This window comes from Salvia splendens, chromosome 8, assembly GCF_004379255.2.
Source record: "Salvia splendens isolate huo1 chromosome 8, SspV2, whole genome shotgun sequence".
NCBI lineage: Eukaryota > Viridiplantae > Streptophyta > Magnoliopsida > Lamiales > Lamiaceae > Salvia > Salvia splendens.
In genome coordinates, this window is record NC_056039.1 from 24,762,407 (window position 1) to 24,776,068 (window position 13,662).

General features: G+C 37.9%; 1 protein-coding gene and 1 non-coding gene across 7 annotated transcripts; one reads left to right on the top strand and one right to left on the bottom strand.

Moving 5' to 3' along the window:
• Positions 1 to 1,198: 1,198 nt before the first annotated feature.
• LOC121744757 lies at positions 1,199 to 6,849 on the bottom strand. Of its 6 annotated transcripts, XM_042138380.1 has the most exons (8): positions 6,736 to 6,827; positions 6,499 to 6,605; positions 5,824 to 5,879; positions 5,590 to 5,739; positions 4,794 to 4,867; positions 2,921 to 4,690; positions 2,139 to 2,289; positions 1,199 to 2,043 (listed from the first exon to the last, which is right to left on the bottom strand). In XM_042138380.1, the coding sequence occupies exons 4-8, from the start codon at positions 5,729 to 5,731 to the stop codon at positions 1,331 to 1,333; spliced, it is 2,850 nt and encodes a 949-aa protein (XP_041994314.1). In that variant the 5' UTR covers positions 5,732 to 5,739; positions 5,824 to 5,879; positions 6,499 to 6,605; positions 6,736 to 6,827; the 3' UTR covers positions 1,199 to 1,330. The 6 variants fall into 6 exon arrangements, with proteins under 6 accessions (XP_041994314.1, XP_041994317.1, XP_041994313.1 ...); XM_042138383.1 differs by having other exon boundaries at positions 5,590 to 5,699; positions 6,499 to 6,849; XM_042138379.1 differs by having other exon boundaries at positions 6,499 to 6,849.
• Positions 6,850 to 12,818: 5,969 nt separating this feature from the next.
• Positions 12,819 to 12,899, top strand: TRNAL-CAA. Its single transcript has one exon. It is a non-coding gene; the product is annotated as a tRNA-Leu (tRNA).
• Positions 12,900 to 13,662: the final 763 nt, after the last annotated feature.

A 13,662-nucleotide genomic window follows, 5' to 3' on the forward strand; every position in this document is an offset into this window, starting at 1 on the left:
CAGCAATAGTGAGAATCGATTCGTGTCCTTTCTTGCAACTCTGCCCCTCCGCAACCAACTGCGCTGCCCGTGCGGACTCTTGTCTCCCTCTCATCATATTATAATAGGGGCATTGTAGAGGAATTTATCTAGAGATAGAGAGACTACGGTGAAGGATCCAAACTCACAACCAGTGACATTTATGCTTTATAACACATCATATTTCTACCAGTTATACAAATAATATACCCCTTCCGTCCCATAATAAGAGTCACATTTTACTTTTTACCATAAATAGTAAGTAGGTCTCACATTCCGCTAACTCACTTCACTCACATTTTATTATAAAACCAATATTAAAAAATGGGCACCATATACCACTAACCTTTTTAATTCACTATTCTTTACTTTTCTTAAAACCCGTGCCTACAATTCGACCATCCCTATCGGTGACTTTGAGACGGTGGGCAAACACATAAGACAAAATAGAAAGAAAAAAATTAAGTAAAAATTAAATAACCCAACCCAACCTCCAATTTGGGGTCTTGTCAGCCGGCCCAACATAAAGTGGAGGGCAAATGACACATATCTATTTTTTATTGGCTCAATGTATTATTATTTTTAATTTTTTTATTTACTATTAATTATTGATTAATCACTACTTTATTTATGTACATGTTTTAGAATTGTATACTATAAATATGAAATCTAAATATTTTAGATAATCACATTTTGAATATTTTGAACATTGTGAATTTATAATATTTTTATTACTTTTAGTTATTAATTTAATTTAGTATTATATTGTGATTTAATTATTTGAATATCTAACATTTTCTATTTTAAATTTGAATCATATACCTTTTTATTATAATTTTTAGACATTATTTAATATATTTAAATTAATTATAAATCAAAATATTAATATAAAATATATGAAAAAGAAAATATTTAATTGGGCTAGGTTGGAGTCACTGATGAAAGTAAAAAAGTTGATTAGGGTTGAATTGAGTGAGGGTTGTGTATGTGAAGGATAAATAAATGAATATTTCATTAAAAAGTTGATTGGGGTTAGGTTGGATGATGGTTACGGATGGAGATAGCCTTAGAGTGACTCAAGACCGAATGAGTAGGTCATATTATGGGATCATATGCATATAGGGGACAAGTTGCATCACTTAACTAAACAATTGGAGATGGGGTGGGGGGACCATTCTCGTTTGAAACAAATAATAATAATAATAATAATAATAATAATAATAATAATAATAATAATAATAATAATAATAATAATAATAATAATAATAATAAGTGCGCATAAATACATTGCTAAAAGAATAAAAACGCATCGTCACTCTCTACCTGTCAATTCAACCACTGCCTCCTGCACAATCTCTTCCAGCAACTCCACTTCAATTTCCTTACCCAAATTATCCATCTCCAATCTCAAATGATCTACCCACCCACTGTCCACCACCTCCTTCCTCATGACCCTATCAGCCACCATGTTGTTGCCCCCGTCACCGCACTCGACATCACCACTAAACCAGCCACTCATCCGAACCCACACCTCATCCAACACCGTTGGCGATGCACTGTCCAGCATGTTAGTGTTGGACTTGATGCTTGGAGTGGCTCGTTGGGTGGGACCAGGCCCGTATCCTGCTACGTCCACTAACACTGCATTTACGCAATCAAACACAAGCTTTTGCATTGATCTCTTTTGCCTCCTCTTGGCCTCTTGCAGTGTGTCCTTCTCGTTTAGATCAATGTACTTGTCTCTCAACGATGGATTCAGAGGGCTTTCCAGCGAGTGCCATCTTGCCAGAAATGATTCTGATTGCACCTCACCCTGCAACCCAGCTACAGAGAGTAATGTCTCAACTAGAAGAACCCATTCTCGCTCTCCTTCCTCAGTTCCTTGGGCAATTGAGGATTCCTTGACGGGGTATGATGAAGCTGTGTCCATGCACGAGTCGTCCCATGATAGGGTACGAGCAATAGAACCAATAGGTGGTGATTTATCAATTAAGTTTGAACTAATTGCATGTGGCAACTCATATCCTGAAAAAAGATGGTCGGATAAAACAATTAACAACCAATACTATCAAAGAAGGAAAACTGCAGCAATTGCAAAATTCAAGCAACATCGACTGTACCATGTTGATCGGGCTTGCCATAATGGGAGAACACTTTCTTCGTGTTATCACAATCCTCAAAGAGTGGATCTAAGACGGATACTGGACTAGGCTGGTCCTGATTTTCAGTGAAATTTGCAAATACAATTGGTTCTGATACAGACAACTCTGCCTGCAAATGTTGGAACGTATAATAAGTGTACAGTTGGCAGTTTAGAAAAAAAAAATCCTTAGTCAAAACCTATAAGATAATAAGAGTATATTCCTGCAATATAAAGTACTCGGTCACAAGAATAAAGCGCACAGCAATTATTTTGTCTGAAACAAACAAATTTGCATGTGTCCAATAAGCCAAAGCTCTAGGAAAACTTAATAAACAATCATCACAAGTTACTAATTCTGTGTATTTCTTTCCTCACTAGCTATATCTCTATTGCCTCTGTAAGCAATTTTCCACCTCATCGGTCCCCTACCCATGATCCTTTAGTTTCTCAATCATGATCAAACTTCATAATAGCAAAGCCAGTTGGAGTTTTGCAACAACACTATCTGTTCTCTCATAAAAACAGTACAATTATCATCTTGGTGGAAGCCATAAGAATTTCTTCAAGATTTTAGGAGAAATTCATAGAAAACAGGTGTAAAAAGTTTTAAGAAGCACTTAAGCATGATTGATGATACAACTGCATCTGCTAAAACTTTGAAACATATTTCATGTAACTAATCTTGCACCTGTAAACACACAGTAAGAATCACGTGGATAAACAGTTGAAGCAATCATGCATATTACATGATAAAATTACCTCCGGAGATATCAGGCCCTTCTTGAAGATAGGATTTGAAGAAGAAGCCTTAATTGATGACCCCAGCAGATCAGCTGGCTCAGAGTCATGCCCTTTGCCAACAAGACTTTCAGTTTTACCGCTGATAATGTCTGCAGGACAAGAGGGGCATTCATCTTTGGTGTCAGATACAAGGAAATTTTCTTTACTACTCTTTTTGTTCCTCGAGGAGAAAAAACTTGAAACTTTCCCTTTCAATGATGATTTCGAACTACTTATTTTCCTGTCCTCCGAAATTTCCAGTTTATCCTTCTGAGAAACTGAAACTAAGGCATGTAGCCTGGTTCCCAACTTATTAGATGATACAGGCAGAGACTTTGACCTGGTGAGATTTATTGTTGAACTATTCACATTTCTGTTTGTCCTCTGTTCACTGAGTAAGAGATAATTTGCATCCTTTGATTCTTGATTGGAACTGCCTCCTTCCTCAGGTGAAGCTACCTTCTTTGTCTCAGACAGAGCAAGCATTTCACCCAATGTACTCGAGCTTCTCCGTACATGTCTTTGTTCTTGACAGCTCCCACTAGATGCCATCATGACCCACCTTTCAGAAAGACGTTTCTTTGCTTCTCTGCAAACTGACGATTCTGGAGAATAAGATGCTCTACTAAAAGAGGAGGACGAGAATGGACTACCAAGCCTATTGATATAATCCCAGGAGTGCCTAGACAAAGGTGACACAGCTTCTGAATCACTACTATTACCAGCTGGATACTCAATTTCTGATCTATTGAATGAACTTTCATCAGCGACATAGCCATTAGAAAAAACTGACGAAATCAAGGTTTCATCTCGGTGGTGCCTACCAAGTTTTTCATGCATTTGCTGAGTAACTGCTTTTGCAATTTCTCTGGATTCCTGATTATCATTGTCTTCTTCTTCGCCAAAAAACTCTTCACCATGCACCCTTGCTGACTGGGATTGTAGAGAGCCCACAGCCTTATCATCAAGAATTTTTCCAAGACTTGGTTTTAGAACAACTATTCTAGTCGGTTGGGTAGGAGTTTCATAATTCTTCCAACTTGCAGAAGGGGAATTCCCCAGATGGCCTTTTTCCAAGCCATTCAGATGAACAAAGGCACACTTATCCGTTTGTTTTTCTTCTCTGTTCCCAGCAGCAACATCATGATTCCCAGCCATCTTTGAAGGTCTAAGAACAGTGATACGCTTTGTGTCAGGAGGAGGAATTGAATGCAAATCGTAAAGTTGATGTGAAATTGCAAAATTCGGTTCCTGCAGACACTTAAGAAATAAGTCTTTATTGGAATTCAAAACTTCTAACGCATCTTGGAATTGCTTAGACTGGCGAAGATTTCCATCCATGGAAAGGCATTTTGCTTCAACAAATTTCTGACGGACAAAAGCCAGCTTTGTGTCCTTTGTAGTTTCATCATGTCTTCCCTTCCGTGTTGATTTCTTTGATTGCTGCCATATTTCATAAACATCTTTGAATTCATCTGGCTCTACATAATGAGAAAGTCCATTCTGTTGTTCCCAGTTACTCATAGGTATCTCTGAATGACATCGAGGGTAACCTTTAGAGTGGTTTCTTTGCGTTGCTGCGCCAGGTTCATGTTGTGGAATGGGATCAAGCCCCATCAACTTTGCAACTAAATTAGGTGGCCTGTTTCTGGAGTCTACTTCTTTACACATCTCTTGCGCAATGAGCTTCTTCACAGGTGTCGTATTTGTTTTTTTGTTTGAAATTGTGTCCAGATATTCAGATACTATCTGCAATCCACACACAAGAATAAAATATATCGTCCATGTAAAATCTGGAAAACATTGCGAAGAAAATATTTTCCATATAATTACATAGTAATAGTCCTGTTACCACTTTTTCTTCAATTTGATCAAGAGAATGGCCCATGCTTGATACATCTGATCTGCTTCTTGAGACAGGTGAACCTGCAAATAGGTTGAAATTATGCAATTCAGCAAGATCAGATTATGGTCTGCTAAAGGAGAAATGCTACAAAATATGAAACTTCAATTCAATGGCCCCTTAATAAAAGAAGAAAAATTAAGTTAAGGGTGGCCCACGAAGAGAGGTGTATTATTAGAAATTTGTCTTCACCACTTATATAGATTTCTTCACCAAGTCGATGTGGGACAAGATTTAAGAGTTTTAACATGCCCCCTCACGTGTGGGCCGGAATGACACATCAGACTTCCATCACGTGGGTAGGCAAGAGAAGAGATAAAGAGATATAATCCATCATCTACTTGGGCCCGCTCTAATACCATATTAGAAATGGGCCACTCACCCCTTAAAAGGCCTTATAAGGGGGATGGTTATCCACACTTATACAGATTAGATGATGTATCGCCCAGAAAATTAGATCGGCAGATTGTGCAGAGCAAATAAGAATTAGGTATTCAAATTATGAGATTCAACCAGCAACAAATTTAAAACCCAGCAACCATTTATAAAATACTAGGTAGACCAAAAGAAAAGTAACAGACAACCACATTTAGAGGCTAATAAAAGATAACTCTGCAATAGATATAATCCATCTAGTTATTTTAATCATATATAATGGCCTCTTAGAATGTATATATCACATGCATGAGAACTCTAGAATTCAGTATAAAACATAACAGAACTTTCAAGTAGATAGAGTGTGCACCATCTCCATGTGGTTTATCAGTTAGAAGTCTGTCTGCAGATACACCAATGTTCAACTCGAACAGGTTCACCATTCTCCCTAAGTATCCTGGATGTGTCTTTTCAAAGTTTCTAGTTTTGCCATTGTTTGAAATACTATTCATGTCAATACCTGGTAAAAATAATATCTAAACCATATAACATAGACTGAAACGGTGGACCTCCCTGCTAAATACATAAAGCAAGAAAGTAATACCCAGAAAAAGGTAGATGTCCAGCAAGGGAAGGACTTCAGAATCTGCAGTTTTTAATCTGAAAACAGAAAAGCAACTTTAGAAAAATATAACCACCGCCGCAACAGAAACCCCCCATCACCCAGAAAATTAAAAAAAAAGCATAAGAAAAAAAAATTGGCTGACAAATTAAACTGTAATTGAATGATTTCCCTAAAAAATTGGCAATGTTAAAGAGAAAGGGAAGAGGGCAAATTGAGGGTAATAAAGAAAAAAGTAAGGCTTATTGCTCTGAAACAGAAAACTACGAAATGTTAACATTACCACACTTTTTCACCCACACAAAAAGATAAGAAAAAGAGTTAACCAAAAAAACTTGAAATACAACTAAGAATACCAATTTCCCTTACTTTAACTGATCAATATTTTTAGAAAGCTCACATTTGAGCTTAATTCATAAGCTTTCCATAACAAATTTAGGCAAAAGGCAAACTCGGATGCAAAAAGTAAGCCCGAGGAACACCACATTCAGTGGTAAAGCAAGTTAATTATTCAGGGGAAAGGTAAATTGAAGAAATTGAACATTACTTCAAAAAAACAGAAGTCCATGAATTTATTCATAAATCATAGGAGAAAGCTGCACCAAGAGAAAAAAAACAGAACAAAACGATAGAATCGGATTCGGCTCATTTCTTCACCTCCGGGAATCAAGATCCGACAAGTACAAAACCGTAAATGAAGCACCGGAGAGACTCCGATAACGATAAACGTGAACGCCTCAAACTACAACTCTTCCAACGCCAAGCTCCAACAATGCGAAAAATCAATCACGCAAATTAAAGTAGCGGTTTTAGATGTGAACAGAAGCAGGACACTCTAAATAAGAGACACGCCACGATGGAAGAAATCGGTGAAATCGCCGGATTTTTACATACCGGAAAAATGTCGCCGGAGAAAGAGAGAGCGAGTTTTGTTTGTATGTGTTCAGTAAGGTTCGCTTTTTTTGTTCTCCCCCGACTCGACCCGCTTATGTTTACTGACGCAACTAATCAAAATGCTAAACTTGAGTGATAAAATAGGTTAAATTTGTAATTAATTCCAAACTATTTGCTAATTACTAGCTACCACCAATCTTATATCACCAGCTTTCAGCGTCTAATGGTCTATAATCTGCCAATAGAATTTTACAGCTAATTTTTTTAATATGTACATTACATACTTCATTTTGTAATATTATAAGTAGGGATATCAATCGGGCCAGCCCATCGGGTTTCGGGCCAACCTTATTCAGGTTGCGGGTCAATCGAGTGCGTGCTAATCGGGTTGTGATTTTTCCGGGTTATAAAAGTTCAACCTTAACCCTAAAAGCTCGGGTTTCGGGTTAGCCCATCGAGTTAATCGGGTTGCTACCAATAAAATTAACATGCGATCAATCCAATAAATAATGGTAGAAATTAGTTATATTTATAAAATGTAAAATATTTAATTATGATAAATTTGAGATATATGCTTAAACTCAAACATAAATATGATCAAATACTAATATTTGAGATTTATGCAAAATAAAACATAAATATCAAGAAATTTTAAAGCATGTTTCGAAATTTAAATATATTTTTTAGTGAATTTGAAGTTTCTAATTCATTTATCTATTATTATTTTAATAATAACTTAATATATAATTTATATATTTAATATATAAAATGATTCAGTTATCTATTATTATATTAATAAAAACTTAATATATAATTTATATATTTAATATATAAAATGGAAAGTTATTTTTTCAGTAATCTATATTATAAAATAATCAATGAAGTGTCGAATTAGAGTCAAACAAATAGAACAATAGAAATTTTATCGGGTTTCCGGGCCAGCCCATCGGATTTTCGGGTCTGGCCCTAATGAGTTGCGATTTAATCGGGTGCGGGCTAATCGGGCTGCAATTTTATCGGGTTGAAAATTTTCAGCCCTATCCCTATAAATTTGGCGGACTATTCGGCCAATCCATGTGTTGCGGGCTAAATTGACATCGTTAATTATAAGTAACTATGTAATCTCTCCCATAATCTACGATCAATTTCTCCCATAACTTTTTATCTTTATTTTATTTTATTTTATTTTATTTTATTTTATTTTATTTTATTTTATTTTATTAGCTTGTAATAAAATTCTTATCGTCTATGATAAGATAACTTTTCATGGACGGAAATAGTAATTGAGAAGGAATAACAAGAGAGGGGAGTGGGAATAATTGAAGGGAAAAATGAGGTCAGTGCTCCATTTACATATTAATTCTGTACTTTTGGTATAGTTTTAGAAATCTTTCAGTGATTCAGCATTGCCAAATTTATTAGTAGTATTTCTGAATTAGACAATTTAATCAGTATTAAGTGCTTAAGAGCATCCACAATAGTGGATGAGCGATCAGCGAGCCGCTCGTCCGTCGCGCTCGTTCACTATTGTGACCGGCGAGCGGTCGGCGGACGACCCCTCATACGTCGGATAAGGCGCTCGTCCGTCCCGCTGTCCGTCGGCTCGTCCGCTATTGTGGGCACCCGACGGATGACCGAATTTTTCAATTTTTTTTAAAACTCTATATATACAGCTCGTTCCAGTTCATTTTCATTCGCACCACTTGTATTAATGAGTTTCTCTTCTTTCTCTCTACATTTCTCGAAATCTCGAAATGGCTAGTGGTAGTGGTAGTGGTGGGGTGGCAGTGGCCGGGATGATGAAGTATCGCGACGCATCCGCGAAGAGATACGAGCCTATACGTCCACTGAGATAAATCGTCTGATGAGGGAGGCCTTGCAGCAGCAGCAGCCGACGGTACCTCGCCCTATCCAGCATCGAGTTGTAGTACACCGCGACCACGTCGCTGCATACCAACAGTTGTTTGACGACTATTTCGCTGAGCAGCCGCACTTTGGGGACAACTTCTTCCGGCGGCGTTTTAGGATGCACCGGGATCTATTTATGCGTATCGTGAACGCTTTAGGCGTCGGTACAAGTACTTCCGATTCATGGAGGATGCGAGTGGCAGACCCGGTCACTCGCCTATACAGAAGTGCACTGCTGCAATTAGGCAGTTGGCCTACGGAGGCGCAGCCGACATGTTCGACGAGTACCTCCACATCGGTGAGACGACTGCCCGCGAATGTCTCAAGTATTTTTGTCAGGGCGTCATTCAAATATTAAGGGAGAGGTACATGCGGAAGCCTAACCCCCAAGACTGCCAGGATCTGATGGATATGCACGGGACGGTGCATGGGTTTCCCTGGATTTTGGGCAGTATAGATTGCATGCATTGGAAGTGCAAAAACTGCCCCACCGCCTAGAAGGGGGCACTACACAACCGACTTCAAAGGCAAGAATCCCACGACGATCCTCGAAGCCGTAGCCGACTACCGGTTGTGGATTTGACATGCATATTTTGGGGTAGCCGGGTCGGACAACGACATCAACGTCCTCCAGTCGTCTCCCCTTTTCAATGAGCAGTGCATGGGCATTGGTCCGGCCATCAGTTTTGTCGCCAACGGCAACCAGCATGATATGAGCTACTATTTGTCGGATGAGATATACCCTAGGTTGCCCGTCTTTGTGAAGAAGATCAGATGTCTAATCGAAGAAAAGAAGGTCTACTTTGCGAGCCGACAGGAGGTAGCGTGCAAGGATGTGGAGTGGACATTTGGTGTGCTCCAGGTTCGATGGGCGGCGGTGAAGGGTCCAACCCGTTTGTGGTATGACGACTGCATTGCTGATGTCATATACGCATGTATCATCATGCACAACATGATCGTTGAACAAGAAGGTCCAGAACTGACTGATTGGACCAATGAAGATGACGTCGGGCCAAGCCACGGCGTGACCACCGCCAGTGTATGAATGGGGATACCTCATGATGACGTCGGACGACTCCAAACACATGCCGACATGCGTCAACAAGAAGCCCATATTCAACTCCAACAAGATATAATTGAAGAGTTGTGGGCGCGGAGGAGTGCACGTTGATATTTATAATGTAATTTATTGAAATTATTTTTTTTAATTGTACTTTTTTATGTTTTTAGTTTAATGAAATTATGATTGCAATTTCTCCGTATTCGTGTCGAAATTTTAATTCCGTATTATTAAAATGTGAATTTATTTGTTGGGATGTCCTAGTGCTTGTCCACTATTGTGCAGTGGGATGTCCTAGTGATGTGACAGTGGGATGGGAAGTCCTAGTGACATGATAGAAGGTGTTTTTAGGAAGTCCTAGTGCTAGTCCGTGGGGAAGTCATTCCTATGGTGGATACTCTAACCAATGGAGTACATGAGAGTATAGTAGTATGACAAATACAGGTAACTTGGTTGTGGGCACCACCTGCCCATCATGTGGGACCTTGTCACAGCGTCACCTTATATAAATTAAATTAAGAAATCCATATTATACTCTTAATTTTTTTTTCAGGTCGATTGGGCTTTACTTCATCAAACTTATTTAGGAAATATATTGGGCCCAACCCAATCACTATCACAACTCTATTATCACAATGCACTAAGGGTGAATGAACATCGACGGAGGTATTTTATAATGCTAATTTTTTTAAAAATAGTTTATCAATGCAATGTATTAAAAATGTCGACACGATCATATTAAATGTTAACATAAAAGAAAATTTATGTTGATATTTTAATATGATCGTGTTGATATTTTTAGAGTAAAAGTAAAAAATGGTCTCAAACATATGATGATTTTATATGTTCACCCCCTAGCTTCGTGTAGCCGACTTCGTGTAGCCGACTTCGAGTAGCCGACTTCGTGCCCTAGCTTCACCCCCTTCTCTCGAGCAACTTGAGCGGCGACGCTCATGGACGCCACTCGTCGTGGCTGCGTGTATCCGACCATTCCTCGCTGCTTGTATCTCCCGGAGCCGGTTTCTCCCAAATCTACTTGAGTTCTTCAAAAAAAGATGAACTAAGAAAGAAGAAGAATCAACAGACAATATGTTCCTTTTAATTTAATTTGATTTTTTAGTATAATAGCTTTTTATTATTTTAGAAAAAAATAAAAATTTCTAATCTAAATCCATAATTTGGTCAAATTGACTAAACAACCGTTGACTGTTAATGTTAAACTGCACTGTCCAAAAAGGACTAAATCCGACTCATTTTCAATAGTGGTGGACGAAATAATTCAAAAGATAATGTTCTGGGCCAAAATCGTAAAATCGTCATATGATCAGGACCACTTTTGACATTTACTCATATTTTTAATACACTGCGTTGATATGCTAACTTGTGTTGAAATTTTAAATATTAATGTCAACATAGTGTATTACAATATCAACTAAGTTAATGTTGACATTTCAATGTCATAGTGTTGACATTTTTAATACACTGCATTGACGAGTTAGCAAAGTTAGCAACTTAAAAAAGTTAGCAACATATCTCACCTCCATCGATTGATATTTGAAGAACAAATTATTTTGACGTCAAAATATCTATCGTGTTTCTTATATTAAATCAGAATAATCTTCCACTTGTTTTTTTTCTACATAATACTCCATTCGTCCCACAAGAGTATGCACTCTTTCTATTTTAATCCGTCTCACAAGAGTATGCATTTTCTAATTTTGTGGACTTTTTCTATCTATTGAGGCGAGATTCATTCTCTACTGGTCATACTTTAATTACTTTTTTCTTTGTATCTCTCTTTTATTACCAATTGTGTATTAAAACTCATGCTCAACCAAAAGTGCATACTCTTGTGGGATGGAGAGAGTAGAAATTAAAAAAAAATTATTTATATATTGTATCTCTACAAATTCTGTAAGCATGATGGACACCTGAGAGGTGTTTCCCTTGTGTAATTGTACTCCCTAGTTTACATTGAGAGCATTCACAATAAATGTGTCGATCGTCAGCCCAATTGATCGGTGGTCCGATTAGCGCCCATTGTGACCAATCCGCCAATCGGCGACCTCCTCCGCCTGGCCCGAAACTCGATCAGTGCCTAGACCGGCGGTCAATCGGCGCCCATTGTGGCGCACAACCGTCGATCGCAATGTCGAAATTTTTTCAACCCATTATAAACTTAGATGTTCCATTCGCTGCACCAAAGATTGTGATCTTAAACCTCATTATATAATCACCCACGTCCTATACAAAAAGGCCATTTAAGATTGACACGCGTTTAATGCATGATTGATAAAGTAAGAGAGAATGAGAAAAAGTAGTTGAAATTATGTAGTGGGTGGTGGGACGCATAAATGATAAAGTAAAAGAGTAGGATAAAAAGGTTTCCATAAATGAATATTTTCTATTGGACGTACGAAAAAAAAGAAATATGGTCAAAATGCATATTCTTTGGAGACGGAGGGAGTATGTTTTAGACGATAGTACGACCAAAACTACAACTTACTCGGAATGAAATTATTCCAACATAGTTTATCTATGTGCGTACAGTTGGCAAAATCTAAAATTGGACGAACTAACTCTCACATAGGTTAAAAAAAAAAAACTTTCACATAGGTTGGTCCAATTCTTGCATTAGTTTAGTATCAGCCTCAAGAAGCAAAATCTCAACCTAACTTCACTTAAAAACAAAAGATGAAGATCAAAACAACATATAATCCCATTATATACTCCTTCTATCCCATTAAAAATGAAACATTTTTCTTTTTGGATTATCTCATTAAAAATGAAATGTTTCCTAAAATGGAAACAACTCTATCTCTACTTTTTCATATCTCTTACTTTACTTTCTCTTCATTAACTTACAAAACAACACTACATAAAATCCCGTGTCGATTCCCAAATATTTCATATTTAATGGGACGAAGGGAGTATATAAAATGAAAAGGTGAATTTGAGATATTTTTACACAAACAATGAGTAACTCCAATTTCTATAGGATCTACTACCATGTACCATGTTAAAGCTTGTGTTCAATTTATACTCACTCCGCCGTTATTCCATACATCACACTAGATAGATATCATATTCATAGAATAGGATGCACTTTCAAGATGCCTTGGTGGTGAAATGGTAGACACGCGAGACTCAAAATCTCGTGCTAAAGAGCGTGGAGGTTCGAGTCCTCTTCAAGGCATAATATTGAGAATGCTCATTGAATAAGCAATTCAATAAGAGACCTCGGATCAAATCGGTATTGATATACCGACCTGCACCCACCCCAGAGTATATGCTTCAACAGGAATCACACAAGGGTAGATTAGAAACCTCGGGTAAAATATCTACCTTTAACCCAGCGGATAAATTACATTACATAGTCCATGGATTGACGACTTACCTATTCAGTGGCTTTGGCACCAGACATTCGCAAAATAAGTACTATCATTTCGGGTCAATTCAATAATAGACGCCTGTTGGCATTCCACCCTTCCTTCTCCTTTAGAGCATCCGCAGTGGTGAGCAGCGGGTCGTCCGTCCGTCCGTGCCAGCGACACGACACCGCCTGCTCGCCGCTGCACTCTTGCCGCTGGCGCGGCGCATCTCTTATCTAAGAGCACGTCCGTGCCAGCGAGCAGCTGACGTGGCGCTCTTGATTGGCCAACGGAATTTCCATTGGAAATTCATTTTTTAAAATAAAAAATAATACCAAAAATTAAAAAAAAAAATTCAGATTCCCAAAAATATGGCCGTTTTTTTACCGTTTTTCTAGTATTTTTTTGCTTTTTTTTATTCCCAAAATCATCTATAAATACACACATTCATCATCCATTATTCACATCAAATCATCTCCCATTCATCTCTCATTCATATTTTTTCATACAACTTATCTGCATCTTCCTCTCTCACTCAAACCCTCTCAAATAGATTTCACTCATCTCATTGCGGAAGCGGGGCGCGAA